The sequence below is a fragment of the Tigriopus californicus genome, chromosome 4 (genome assembly GCF_007210705.1).
Source record: "Tigriopus californicus strain San Diego chromosome 4, Tcal_SD_v2.1, whole genome shotgun sequence".
Taxonomy (NCBI): Eukaryota; Metazoa; Arthropoda; class Copepoda; order Harpacticoida; family Harpacticidae; genus Tigriopus; species Tigriopus californicus.
In genome coordinates, this window is record NC_081443.1 from 11,385,470 (window position 1) to 11,398,622 (window position 13,153).

A 13,153-nucleotide genomic window follows, 5' to 3' on the forward strand; every position below is an offset into this window, starting at 1 on the left:
CATTTGGATGAGGGTCATTCTAAAGAGTAATTAGTCTCCTAATCTTTATGTATGAATTTTCCGTGGTAAGCACACGTAAATGTTTACTAGCTTTAAAGCAAAGACCGACAAAGCAGCTATATCTAAATAATAAAATCTAAAATTAATGCACCCTGTGCTGCACACTGCACCGAATATTGCTCATAGATGCGATAACCAAAAGTTTTGTGGGTGTTCGTGCTGATATAATCTAAGATTTTGTTGAAGCATCTTCGGAAAATATTCCACCTCTCTTGGCGATTGCCTTGGTGGCGAATGCGTTCTCGCTCCCGATACAAATTCCAGCTTCTCCGCCTCAACCGAACGACAGGAACTGGATCATTGAGAGTGAGCCGGGCTGGAGTGGGGCTCGGTTCTTAAGCAAACATTGGGGAACTCCTTGATGCTCATGACGTATCTTAAGACGAGGATGCGGAGGAACGAAATGAGAGCGAGAGAGCCAGAGAACTCGCCGAAGGGAATCTGTCGATCTGTCTCGGCGGAAAGAGCGGGGAAAGAAAAGAGATCACATCTTGAACTCGTTGGCTCACACCTTGGTAATAGTCCAAAGGGTGCTTTGAGGCATCTTGGTGTTCCTCCACCTCTTCTTCCTTCACCTCGTCCGTCTTCTTGGCTGAGTTCAAAAGTTTGCACTTCTATCTTGATTAGCCTCTCATAGTGACAGATTGCTCCACAGGGAGCCTCAGAGCTTTAAATCCAGCCGTCTTAGGTAGAAAAAATATCACTTGTTGAAAATCAACCTGGACGAGCGTTGGGCGGAAAGTTCTGCATATTGGATAGTGAGTGTGATGTGAGGGCGGATCGCTCAAGATCTCTTTCAAGGGAGGGATCGCTTTCCAAGAATGTAGAGACCAGCTGTTGACAAGATTGTGCTCAAGTTTTTCAATCGAACTCGTTTAGGCCCAAAGTGAGAAAGAGGAAGAAGGTGCGAAAAATGGCTTCCACGACTTCCAGGGGTATGGATAGTTCAAATCCTGGTGCCGACCAAGGCACTCTGACCTCTTGTGCTCCAGGCCCAAGGGCTTCTCGTGTGCCCAATTCAGATTCGAATAGTACCTGGTCCATTTCGAATCAAGTGGGAGATTTGGATCTCCAGGGTCCGGCCACCGCCGGGGACAAGACTGATATCAATAGCCTTCATGACGGTAAGACACTCTTAAGCAGACATTTTAGTGTCGTCAAAATCAGTTGAGACCAACCATTATAAGAAAATTGTTGCAGCAGTAATCATGATATGTGTCAAACTAATATAGTTAGAAATTGGGATTTATATCTGCAAATTTTGCTTGATAACTTTTAAATTCTGTGCCACTGAAGTATTAGATAGATAGTCTCCTCCTTCGTTCTTTCGTGATTAGTTCAAACCTCCACTTAATCATAGTATCACTCCAAGTTACGAGACACATACATAAGGACTAATTTCGATGATAAATATGGCACATTTGAGTTGATGAGTAGTGTTGGGCAACTTTTTGGTGGAAGCAAAGTTGGCATCCTTTTGAAGCCCAGACAAACTCATGGAGAACAGGTTACGCCACACCTTTGAAACTGAAAGGTTCTGTATTGGTGGTTCTGCCCTCCTTCAAATATCATGAAACCGAAAAATCTTCAAGATTCATAATTAAATACGAAACTCGCTTAAAACATTCCCTCATCCTTTGGTCCTGAAATTTGATAATCTAGAAGGCCAGGTTTAAGTTTACAGAGACATTGATAGCATTTTATCAGGACAAGATTTGACTGATTCAATTTTTATCCCAGCTCAAAATTTGTTATCCCGCTGAAGCCATTATGAAACGCTAAACTGGAACAAGAAGTCACCGCCACACTAAAAATAATGATTTTCAAGTTTGAAAGGACTTGGGTTGAGCAGTATCGAAAATTATTTGGGGAGGAGGCGTGGTGAAGTGATTAGCGCAGGTCCGTTAGGCATGGTCCCTGTTCGATTCTCCTCCTCGATCGTTTTCAAGGAAAAATTGAGTCATTAACCACGCTAATGGCGGAGAACCAAACTGAAACGGACTATTGCGTTGTGTATCGGAGCTACATATGGACGAAGGTGATAGCTTGCTTCTCTGGTCAGGCGAGGTTCAACCCTCCGACCCTAGTATCCAAATTATTTTTAAAAAAACGTTCACTCCATCCCTATTTACCCCATACTCGAGTTACTGCTTGCATCATCACTCTTTTTGCTTCAGATATTTCTTCAAATTAACAGGTCTGGAAAATGATCCTCCAGCCACTCAACCTACCAATTGCCATTAGTTTTATTCAGTGATATTATTATTTAGATTATTTAGATCATCTTCATTTTCAATTATTAGGATTGAAACCCGAACCAGAGCCCTGGGACGGGGTTGCCACCAAATCAGCCAAACCAAATTCTTCGGGTCAGAGCAACTCTGAGTTTCTTTTCATTAAGTAGTCGCAAAGTAAGAAAATGAGATAGTTGCAATTAAAGGAAAGCCGTTATTGTAGCACTTCTTTCTAAAGTGGTTGGTTCCAATGTTATATCGTTTTGTTAATAAGTAGCTTATATCCTTGATCATTTAAAGCCCGAAGATTCAAATTACATGTGGCCATTACTGCATAACTTTGACTACCTTTCTTGAGTTCCCTTTAGCAGGTTTTGGGTCAAATTTGATCTTTTGATCATGAGAAGAGTTAATTTTGAGAAGGTTAATGGTTGAGGCATCACAAAATATCTCTTCGGTTGTAATTCCATTTATTTGGATGCCCGTAGATCATTCATGAATGCAAATAACTAATAAATGAGTGCTATATCAACATCTCTACATCTAAATGAATGCTCCTTCAGAGAGCGAGATTTAAATAAAAAACACTGTAAATGACGAAATTAGGACCTTTTCAAGTTGGCTATCGAGGCTGCTTTTGTTAAAAAACCACTTGTGTCTTTTTAATGAAATGATGCATCACATGATATTATATTTTCAACTGCGATTCTCGTTTTGCAAATTATTGGTAAATCATCTCCTTTCTCCTTGGTTACTAATGAGAATTATTAACTAAGATAACGATGGTATAGGAATCAGCGATACTTCCAGCCAAACAGAAGTTCATTTGGGTGTACTCTTGATTCGCCAAATTTGCGCTATTTGCGACCATAATAACTACAAGGGCACCCTAAAGATAGCATTGCACTTGCTTCTTGATCCTAACTTTTGGCTCTACGTAACATACGAGATGGATGTAAAAAAACGTCTATGAAACCTTTGAGAGATTCCAAAGATAGCAGTGATAAAATGTTAGAATGAGCAAAGAAATCATTTCGTCGTCTTTGCCTTCAAAAAGCATATCATCCATCAAATCGTGAATGAGTAGGGAGGAGGGAGGCATGATCGTATGGTTGGCGCAATTTCTTGGCATTAAAGAGATACAAGGTTCGATCCTCCTTCCAGACCTTTTTCAAAGAATCCACACTCACAAACGGAGAACCATATCGAAACGGATATGGTTCGTGACTATTGGACATTTCGAATGATATCATGATTGGCAAAACTCAGCCCTCCGACCCTAGAATGCAATAATAAAAATTTAAATGTCTGAATAAAATGACGAAGAAATAATAAGAACTAACACTAGCTGAAGTTTTTGAAGGTCGACAAACGGGCAGAAATGCTTTTTTGTATATTCTCTAATCCTTTGGCTGCTTTTTTGACATTTGGACTGGCAACATTTTTCCTTGAAAATTAATTGGACGGTCAAAAGCAACACACACCCTCATGTTAAAAGTGGTACGTTGATATATCAACTTTATCCACCACCGGTGTGGGGAACGAAATCAATACTTTTGGTGGTTAAAGGCGTCGGGATTGTCCGCTTTTCCCCGCACAAGTTGAGCCTAACTTTTGGGTCAATCGGATGCGCGGACCAGATAATCAAAACTCGTTTTAACCAACCTTACGTGGCCAAGTTAACCCCAGGTCAAGGGTTATATCTTTAAACAGCCGGATGTCTTAGAAATGTGGTCTGGAATGCCCTTGGTTCATACTTGATTATGACAGTTTTAAAGCAGATTTGGACCAGAGATGTCCCTAATGCCTATTGCTGCAATAAAGCAAATCTGTAATGGTAAGAATGACCAAGACACACTATCAACTCTATAAGAACTTTTCAAAGTCGGAAATATGAAGGAAGAAAGAGCTGATAAAGGACCGTCTGAGCGAGGAAGCATCTGATTAGAAGGTAACGCATTGCTCAAACGTCTTCGAGGTTTTGTAGAGCTTTCCCCTCCAGGCCTGACGGCCTCCATGGCCTTACAAACGCACAAAAAATGCCCTTGGGTCACCACAGCCGAGGTTCGAACCTCGCCTAGCCAGTAAAGTCTGTCAGCCAACATATCAATCGAAACAACGGTCCGATCCGCAAATTCCTGTCCAGTTTTGGTAAGACGGGTTCTCCTTCGAAGTTTATGAATTAGTGCGATTTCTGTATGTCTTGATATTGCAAAAGAAAATCTACCTTAGGGGTTAAAATACAAAAAGTGACCAAATCTTAAACCTTTCCCACGTAAACGTTCGTAGAAAGGTCGAAAAAGCGACATTACAATAGAGTATTGAACTGACCACTACACACACCCCACATGTTCTTTGTTTTCGAAACGAACTTGATTGGTTGCCTCTTATTAGTGCAACAATTACTATCTAATCTGTCTCCAATCAGCAGATCCCTTCTGCCTCTGTTTTGCCTAAACGATATCAAGGTCATCAGAAAAAATCTTGTCAGTAGATTTTAAGCTTTATAATTGAGGTTTGACAAACTGTTTCATTAATGACTTCGTTTTCAAAAAAGGGATTGGAAAGGTCATTTCTATGGCATTCAAACGGTTTTGCAACAAGTAAAAAACTGTCGTCAAGTGGCCCTGATTGAAAATATCGCGTTGTGATTGAAATTCGATTGGATCTCGAACAAGTCACTAAGTTCACACAAGAAATCACATCACGGGTCATTTGCGGAAATTAACAACAAAACGAGTGTCGTGACCGAGGGTTTGTTTCGCCCAAACACATTTGGACCCTGTTGGACGCTAATCCAAGGTACAGTGTGCTTCTTAAAAGGATAAGGAGTGGAAGGAGGCGAAGAATGTTCGACCTCACACGAATATTCATAAATTAAGTCCGTACATTCCTTAATGTCTCACTAGTATGTGCTCTATGCATCATTGACTTGGAAATTCAAGTCCACCGCGTGATTTACATGTTCCTGCCTCTTCGATCCACAGATCGGATCCAAGGAGAACCGTAGATGAGGACAGAAGCATCCCTGACATTATCCTTGATTAGCACACTTTAAACAATGACCTAATGAAGATCCCGCAACTTTCTACTCTGTATTACTCCCATCTGACGATTTATAAGCCTTATTTCAAAGCTGAATTTTCCCATTCCATATTTTCAGCGTATTGTTTGTTCCCCAGAAAATTTGTAACTAGAGAATAATTGCCGTGGCATGCATACATCTGTGGATTTCTGAGTGTGTTCCTAAAGTGTTTGGGAGTCAAGGAGACAGATAACTGAACATGAATCAGCCAGACCCACGACTACTATTGTACGTACCCTCTCCATTGACTCACTCATTGACTCTCTTGAGTCCAGAAGGGCGATGCTCAATGCACGATATATGCAGGGTTGGAGAAGAGACGGATGACGTCGTCATCCTCAATGAGCTCCGACACCCTCAAAAAATGATTCGAATACCATTCAAACACTTCCATTTCCCCCCGGTTTTCATCTTCAAATTCACATCAAGGTTTGCTTAAGTATCTCAAAGTAAATAGACTCGAGATCTTGAACGGCTTTTGGAAACCCTATTCGTGGATCACTTTGGAGATTGTTTATTGAGACGATATTGTGATTGGGGGAAAAGGACCGGGGAACGACTGACGCTTGAGGTCCAGGTGAGGTCATAAATTGAGGTTGGAATGCTTTCTTGAGCTAACACGACTACATTGTCAACCACAAGTCAACTTGAGGCCACTCACATTATTGTCATTCCATTCCAATTGGCCAATATCGATCCTAAGAACAGACCTCATTCCAGCTCGAAAAACACGAGCCAGAGCCATTTGTTCCAATATCAGGAACATTGTTCCCCGTGTCAAACTCACAAGTGCAAAAAATAGCTGAGGATTTTGCATAGCAATGGAGTATCTGGTTTTGTTGTACAAAAGAGAAGTATCTAAAACTGTCGTGTGATTCTAATATATCTACAAGATATCAATCAGTTTGTTCGAAAAATAAACTTTCATGTCAAACCTCAATGAGCATTTTTCAAATTATACTCGCCCAAAAATCTGATCAGTTTTGCAACCAACGTCATATACAAACTAATGGTTGCTGTTGCGAGGGCTTTCAATGTTTTCGGCTAGATATTCAACGTATTATTTGCGACCCGTCATCTTGCTAGTTCTTCAATCAGCTGGAGTGATAACTAGACATATTTCTCGCTCAATCGAGCAAATTTAGAGCACGAACACCACCACCACCACACTCCACCCCTACCCCCCATGACCAATGACCCGAGGTGATATTTTTGCTACCCTCACTTAATCATGTGATCTCAAATTCCGGTCAATGATCCAAAATGAAAACTTAAGAGCAATGACTCTAAACGAGACCCCAGAACAGCCACCGACGTTAAATGCCGTCAGTGAGATCACCTTTTTCACGGGAATGACCGAAATATGGCCTGCTTGTTAGTCGTTTTCGGATGTCGCCATGGACGAACAGAGTTGCGGAATTTGAAACATGAGAAATTGACACTTGGAAGCCTCTGATTAGATCACTTTCAGGGTGGGATGAGAGAGAGCAGAGAGAATCCGTGCTCAAAAAGTTGCTCATCTTGAACGTGAATATGTATCGATTTTCCAGGCAAAGTAAGTGGATGTCCCGGAAAAAGATCGAATCAAGGGAAATATGACGTAAAATGAACTGACAAATCCATGTGATGGATGAATTCGAAGACTCGTCAAAACAGGGATTAATGCTAAGAAAACTTCACCCTCGACTAATGAAAGTTCCATACCACTTTTAAGTCATAAATGGGCTCAATGACATGGGCGAACCTTTATATCGTAAATGTGAAAAGATAGATAGCAAAAGCTTGTAATAAATAAAAAAGTAAACTTATTGCCCTTGTATTCTGTATTAACCTACGAATCTCTTTAAATAAGCCAAAATCTAGCAGGCATGACCAAGGATGGAACACGCAACCAAGTGATTAATCGTCTTTTGTCAAGCCAAGAAAATATGCCAATCTGTGAGAAAAAAAAATTCCCTCATTTTTTCCAGAACTCCGGGACCAGAGAGCCTGCAGCGAATCCCCCACGTCATCAACGCATCAAACCTCTTGCCACGCCCACTCCGCCACGCCCAATCAGAGCCACTTGGGGAATGAGAACCATTCCAGCAGCAATCATGCGGCAGTCAGTGACGAGAACGGAAGTTCCCCAGCCAAATCCAAAGAATCCACACCCAGAAAGCCGCTCCATTCCCGATTGATCTCAGCTCAGGTCCAATTGGAGATGAAGCCTTTGTGGGACGAGTTCCATGAGTTGGGAACGGAGATGATCGTCACCAAAGCTGGAAGGTAGGCAATTTTTTTGCATGCGTAAGTGACTTCTAAAGGACCGATGTGGCTATTGAGAGCAAATTTGAGAGGTACAGCTTTCTGAAAGGAAGTGCTCGAGGTTGAAAAAGAAGCTTGATTGAAGTTCTACCCCCGAAGGCAGAAGACAATCAAGATGCATTCTTGAATATGAGACAAGTCGAAATGTTGTACTCCTTTGTTTCAATGGCCAAGGTCTGTAGATCTGGCTACACGACGGTGCTTGTCTTTCACCAAAGCATCTTGTATCACTCACTTCTTTTTTCGGTTCGTTTTCGTCTTTCCCCGATTTTCCTCACATTCAGCCAGTCCACGACTAATACTAATACTAATACTCCTCCTCCTATTGCATTCCCACTTCAATCTCCAGACGGATGTTTCCGACATTTCAAGTCCGATTATTCGCTATGGACCCCATGGAGGAGTATATACTGCTCATGGACTTTGTCCCTGTTGATGACAAGCGATATCGCTACGCATTTCATACCTCAAATTGGGTTGTGGCAGGCAAAGCCGACCCAAACTCGCCTCCCAGGTAATTGACAACCTATACCACGCCCAATCCTGTCATGAACCATCTGGAACATGTCCTGCTTTTCTGCATTCTAGAATACATGTTCATCCAGACTCTCCAGCTCCTGGTGCTCATTGGATGAAGCAAGTGGTGAGCTTTGATAAACTCAAGTTGACCAATCACCAATTGGACGACAATGGACACGTGAGGGCAAATCCAGTGAAGCTTAAAAACACGAAATATTTTTTGGGATTTTTCTTTATAGATTATATTAAATTCCATGCACCGATATCAACCCCGACTCCATGTGATCTATAACAATCCGAAGGGCAAAGACGCCAGTCTGACTGAAAACTTCAAGACTTTCTCATTTAAAGAGACACAATTCACAGCTGTAACTGCCTATCAAAATCACCGAGTAAGTCAAACGGAATCAGACAAAGAGAGACAAGTCAAACATTCGATGAGTTCCTCAACCTCGTTCTCCTTCTTCTCCTCCCCCTATGAATTTAGAGGACAATTTTCCAGTATTTGGTTGTTTATCATTCCCTATTGCTTGCCTAGAAACATTAGTGTCAATGAAATTAATGGACTCCCTCTCGTCTGCTCGGATTTTGACCAAGATTTGTTTTCACTTTTGCCCCGTCGTCTTATCTGGAGAACGGCGGACAAAAGTTGATTTTTCTGGCAGCGACTCTTGGAACTCATACTCCACAGATCCACACGTTTCAACTAAACTCATTCACACTATTAAGAAGCATGTCCGTCCCGTCATCAAATCCCACAGTTATTCATCTACTGATGCATATAAAGAGTCCGTGGATGTTCCATTGTATTGTACCAGGGTCGATGGGGGAAGCCACTAATTCACGTCTCTCTGGGAAGAAGAATAGATAACGAGTGAAAGAAGGGACGGGATGTTCCGCATATGTGACAATGGGAGTAACCAAAGGAATAACTCAATTATGAACCTACGTTTTCCCAGCCAAATGATTCAAAGCCGTTTTAGTGAATGCAAGGCCTTATGCATTTAGAATAACATAGAAAAACTCACTTAGGATTGGCCCAGCTGGATGGAAAGAGCGATACTTTCTTTGGACTGGATGTTGGCGTCGAAGCGCGTGCATGCGGTTCTTCAAAGACGTCCGAACTCAGCACGACTTTGCAATTCTTCAATTGGACCCCTAACTTGGCCTCAATGTTTATGGATCCTCTGCTGTTTCAGCTCCCAACTGAGCTCTTCAGAGGTGGTCACAATTAGAGTGAAGATCTACTTCCGGCCCAAGTGTCAGCTTTTAACACGTTGGGCGCACCTTGCTCCTACCTTCAAAAATAGCTTTTTGCTTCCTTCACTGAAATCAAGATTGATTCTGTGCTAAGCAAGGTCGAAGTATAGGAAACTTGACACTGATCGTTTATGGAAAAATAGAGAATTAGATGTCTCCAGAGCCCATGATCAATGGCTTTGACACCAGATAAATAAATTTAGCGCTCTCGTTTTTGCAGTCGTTACTCTGTGGATTGACATAAATATTTACATAAACTTGTGGCTTTGAAGCAACTCTCACTCTCTCTCTGGCGCGTTTTCGCCTCATCGGCCATTTGAAACTCGTTTTCGATGAATCGTCTTAAAGACACATTATTTCATTGTAATGGGACGTCATTCATGTCAAAATCTCTTTTACAGATCACCCAATTGAAGATTGCGAGTAACCTATTTGCCAAAGGATTTCGCGATTGTGACCCCGAGGAATGGTAAGAAGACCGGCAAACCCCTCATTCACGGCCATAATTCAAAGAATCGCTTGACAGTGGAATAACATTTGTGCTTCCAGCATTGCAGGCAATCCATCAGTCACAGCGGGGTCAAATCCTGGGCTTTCTGAAGCGATCGCCAAGCATCATCAGCACCGAAATCTCATGGGTTCCAACGCCACGAGTACTTGCAGTCACAGCGGACCGTCCTCGCGTCCAATCTCCTCCCCCGATCCCACCTCAACCGGCCTGAGCCAGGGCAAACGCGGTCGGAAATCCGAACACGAGCTTGGCGAAGAATCCGCAGAGGAAAGCGTTCTAATGGGAGAGAACGTCGGAAAGAGCGGCGGAGCAATTGGAGGGGGAGGCTCAATAGAGCATTCATGTGTTGGCGGTAGCAGCGACGGGAAAGGTGGTGAGAGACAAATGCTTTCCTTTACTTGTTTTCCTTCCCCACGATCCAGGGTGACACATTGACAGTGAAAAAGATTTCGTGACAGCTATTCGAGCTAAAACTTTAGCCCCGGGACGCGTGACAATGGTAGTTGATAGTATTGACCATATTGGCATGTAATTGTTTTGTGGAATGATACCGAATACTGATCTTGAGATGTATGTACATCTGTGACGCAGAAGACACAAAGGTCTAATATCATTCATAGGAAACAGGCGCATTCTTTTGAACAGTTTTTTGGGGCAAAGTAAATGTCAAAACAAGTTTAACGTGAGACAAGACATGGATTTATTTGCCCTGGAGCCAGACAATAGCCTTCAAACTTCAAGGCTGTTTTGTGGACATTCATTCCTGTCTTGAACGCATTTTTATGGAATTTCAGGTCAAAATCTTACCACAACCTCTGGACTATTGTCAAATCAAGGGATTTATGATAATAGCAATCCGCTGAATTATGAAAATCCAATTTTGTATCAACAGATGGGACAAAAGCCATTTGGAAACCACTTAAATACCTCAACTGTGGCGATGAGCAGAGGTAAAATACATTTCTGTTCAACACACATTTACTGTCATTTAAATTATAGCTTATAGATTCAAAATGCACGAAATTCTGGTTGTTGACGTGATTCAACATCTTGATTTGATATTCTAAAGTAGACTTAATAGGTACAATAATTCCGCCCTGCAAATATCACTAAACAGTAATCCATGTGGTTTCAGGTTGAACCTAAATCAACCTTGGTTTTTGAACTTGCTTTTAAGCTACAGAATCCAATGTGACAAATGTGTAAAATCAGGTTTTGCAAATACCATTAAATTAGTTTCCATGACAACCGAAAAAATGAACTCAATATGCCTCAAAACAAATTCGTTTTACCAATACACTTATCATATGATCATCATAAAACAACCATACAGGTGGTCAACATTAAGATGACCATGTCGGCTTTGTTACATTATAATCCTATTTCAGGGTTTGCATCCCTACCCGCAAATCAAGTGCATCACGGCACCATGAGTGGCTGCAGTCAGACCCACGGGTCAACAGCATCACTGTCTCCAGGGAGTAACTTGTTACCACATCAACTACAAGGAATGGACTATGGGGCAGATTTTTCGTCCTATGGGCCAATGTATCACAATAATTCCAGTGCAGGCCATGGCTTCAAGTCTCGATCTAGTCCTTATCAACGTCCAACTGAGGGTAACATGGTGGGCTCTCATCATCAAGGATCCCAAAACCACTTTTTCAATCCGGGATTAAATCATGGTCAGGGTGGCCACAATGCCATAATTGGAGCCAATTTCTATGGAAGACCAACTATGTTCGACTACGCTTCAAATATGCAAAGATGACGTTGGATCAAATAGATAAAATATTTCTACGCTAAATACCATCATCAGCATTTTTTCTCAAACCTATTGATTTGTGAATAATGACTACCCAACTGCTCATTCACAAAGGCTCATAATCAACATTATGTGGGTTCTTCACATAAGAGGTGGAACAGTTGTGGCCCATTAAAGTTGTAAATGATTTAGGCAAGTTTTTAGGAAAAGGAACATCAGCGTGATGCCGAAAGCTACATTCTTGGATACAGTCAAGCTGACCTCTCCTCTCATCTCGAAGGAGATCAAATAAATAGATATTTGTTAACCTATGAAGGCGGGGGTTTATGGCCAAGATTCGGCCGAGTGAGCTTAGATATCTCGGCAACTTGTGAACGTCATAACCAGTATTATATATGTATTCCATCCATATGAAATAGCTCTTTCATAATTGCAATTTTTTTAACTTGCTCTATATCAAATGTTGGAACTCTGTTATGTCTGACTAATGAACTTTTCTCCTTTAAAATCAGACACATCATGACTTGTTTTCATGGTATATGGAGTAAATGACCATGAGATGGAAAACTTAAAAAAACTCAATTTTCTTAAAAAAATGTTTGGTTGTACATTTGCTACGCTCTGATATTATTGCTTTTCTGTTGCTGAACTCAGATTGATCTTTATCACGAAATATTAGGGATGTGCGAGATGCTAATCAGTAGGGCCGGCCAAAACTTGCAGATAGATATGCTTTTTATTGGCACTAAATTTGCACAAAAATTTGCAAATAAACTTTCCAAATCATACGTGTCAACTCGTTCTGGGAGTCTGTAAGTGCTATTTTTACCTACCATATCAGACAACATCAACAACAGAAAAAGAAAAATTGTGTCATAATATCTGCCAGCACCTTAATTTGAGGGTGTTCTCCCTAGGTAGCAGATTCTTGCCTCGTCCATGGTGCCTCCTGCCCTAATCAGTAGGGATTAGAAATAAAATTCTTTTTGAGGGCCAAACAATCACTAACAAATTATTTTGAAACATGGTATAACTTTGAAAAAAAAATCTCAAACTCAAAGATATATGCCTGATTAAAAGCAAAAAAGACACATAAAAAGAAAACGATAAAAGAGATAACATTCATTCAGGACTATCACATAAAAAGTTGCGGAAAATATCAAAGTCTAGAAACCTAAGATCACAAGGTCAGAAAAGTGATTCAGTGCCTCGGCATGAGGCCAACGATTCTATGAGCGCACATGGGGTTGACCCTGATGTAGTGATACCGCTCTGTGTTGAAATGACTGAATTACCATCAGTAACTTCGTTTTATCACTTTACCAGATAATAGTTTCAGAGAAAGCATTTTGTTATTTTCTCATCCATACTGAAACGGACTTAATGGTCGAAAAAAATGATTTTAATAATGA

General features: G+C 41.2%; 1 protein-coding gene across 2 annotated transcripts; it reads left to right on the forward strand.

Moving 5' to 3' along the window:
• Nucleotides 1-374: 374 nt before the first annotated feature.
• Nucleotides 375-11,783, forward strand: LOC131879248 (T-box transcription factor TBX10-like). 2 transcript variants are annotated; one of them, XM_059225515.1, is made up of 9 exons: nt 375-1,184; nt 7,350-7,647; nt 8,036-8,200; nt 8,275-8,383; nt 8,445-8,597; nt 9,867-9,934; nt 10,015-10,349; nt 10,771-10,926; nt 11,365-11,783. In XM_059225515.1, the coding sequence occupies exons 1-9, from the start codon at nt 974-976 to the stop codon at nt 11,745-11,747; spliced, it is 1,878 nt and encodes a 625-aa protein (XP_059081498.1). In that variant the 5' UTR covers nt 375-973; the 3' UTR covers nt 11,748-11,783. The 2 variants fall into 2 exon arrangements, with proteins under 2 accessions (XP_059081498.1, XP_059081499.1); XM_059225516.1 differs by having other exon boundaries at nt 10,869-10,926; nt 11,365-11,607.
• Nucleotides 11,784-13,153: the final 1,370 nt, after the last annotated feature.

Bases quoted from the DNA above. Each gene is read 5' to 3' on its own strand.
- LOC131879248 (XM_059225515.1), top strand. From the start codon at position 974: ATGGCTTCCACGACTTCCAGGGGTATGGATAGTTCAAATCCTGGTGCC. The intron at 10,350-10,770 runs GTGAGAGACAAA...ATGGAATTTCAG, and splicing joins TAGCAGCGACGGGAAAGGTG to GTCAAAATCTTACCACAACC. The intron at 10,927-11,364 runs GTAAAATACATT...ATCCTATTTCAG, and splicing joins AACTGTGGCGATGAGCAGAG to GGTTTGCATCCCTACCCGCA.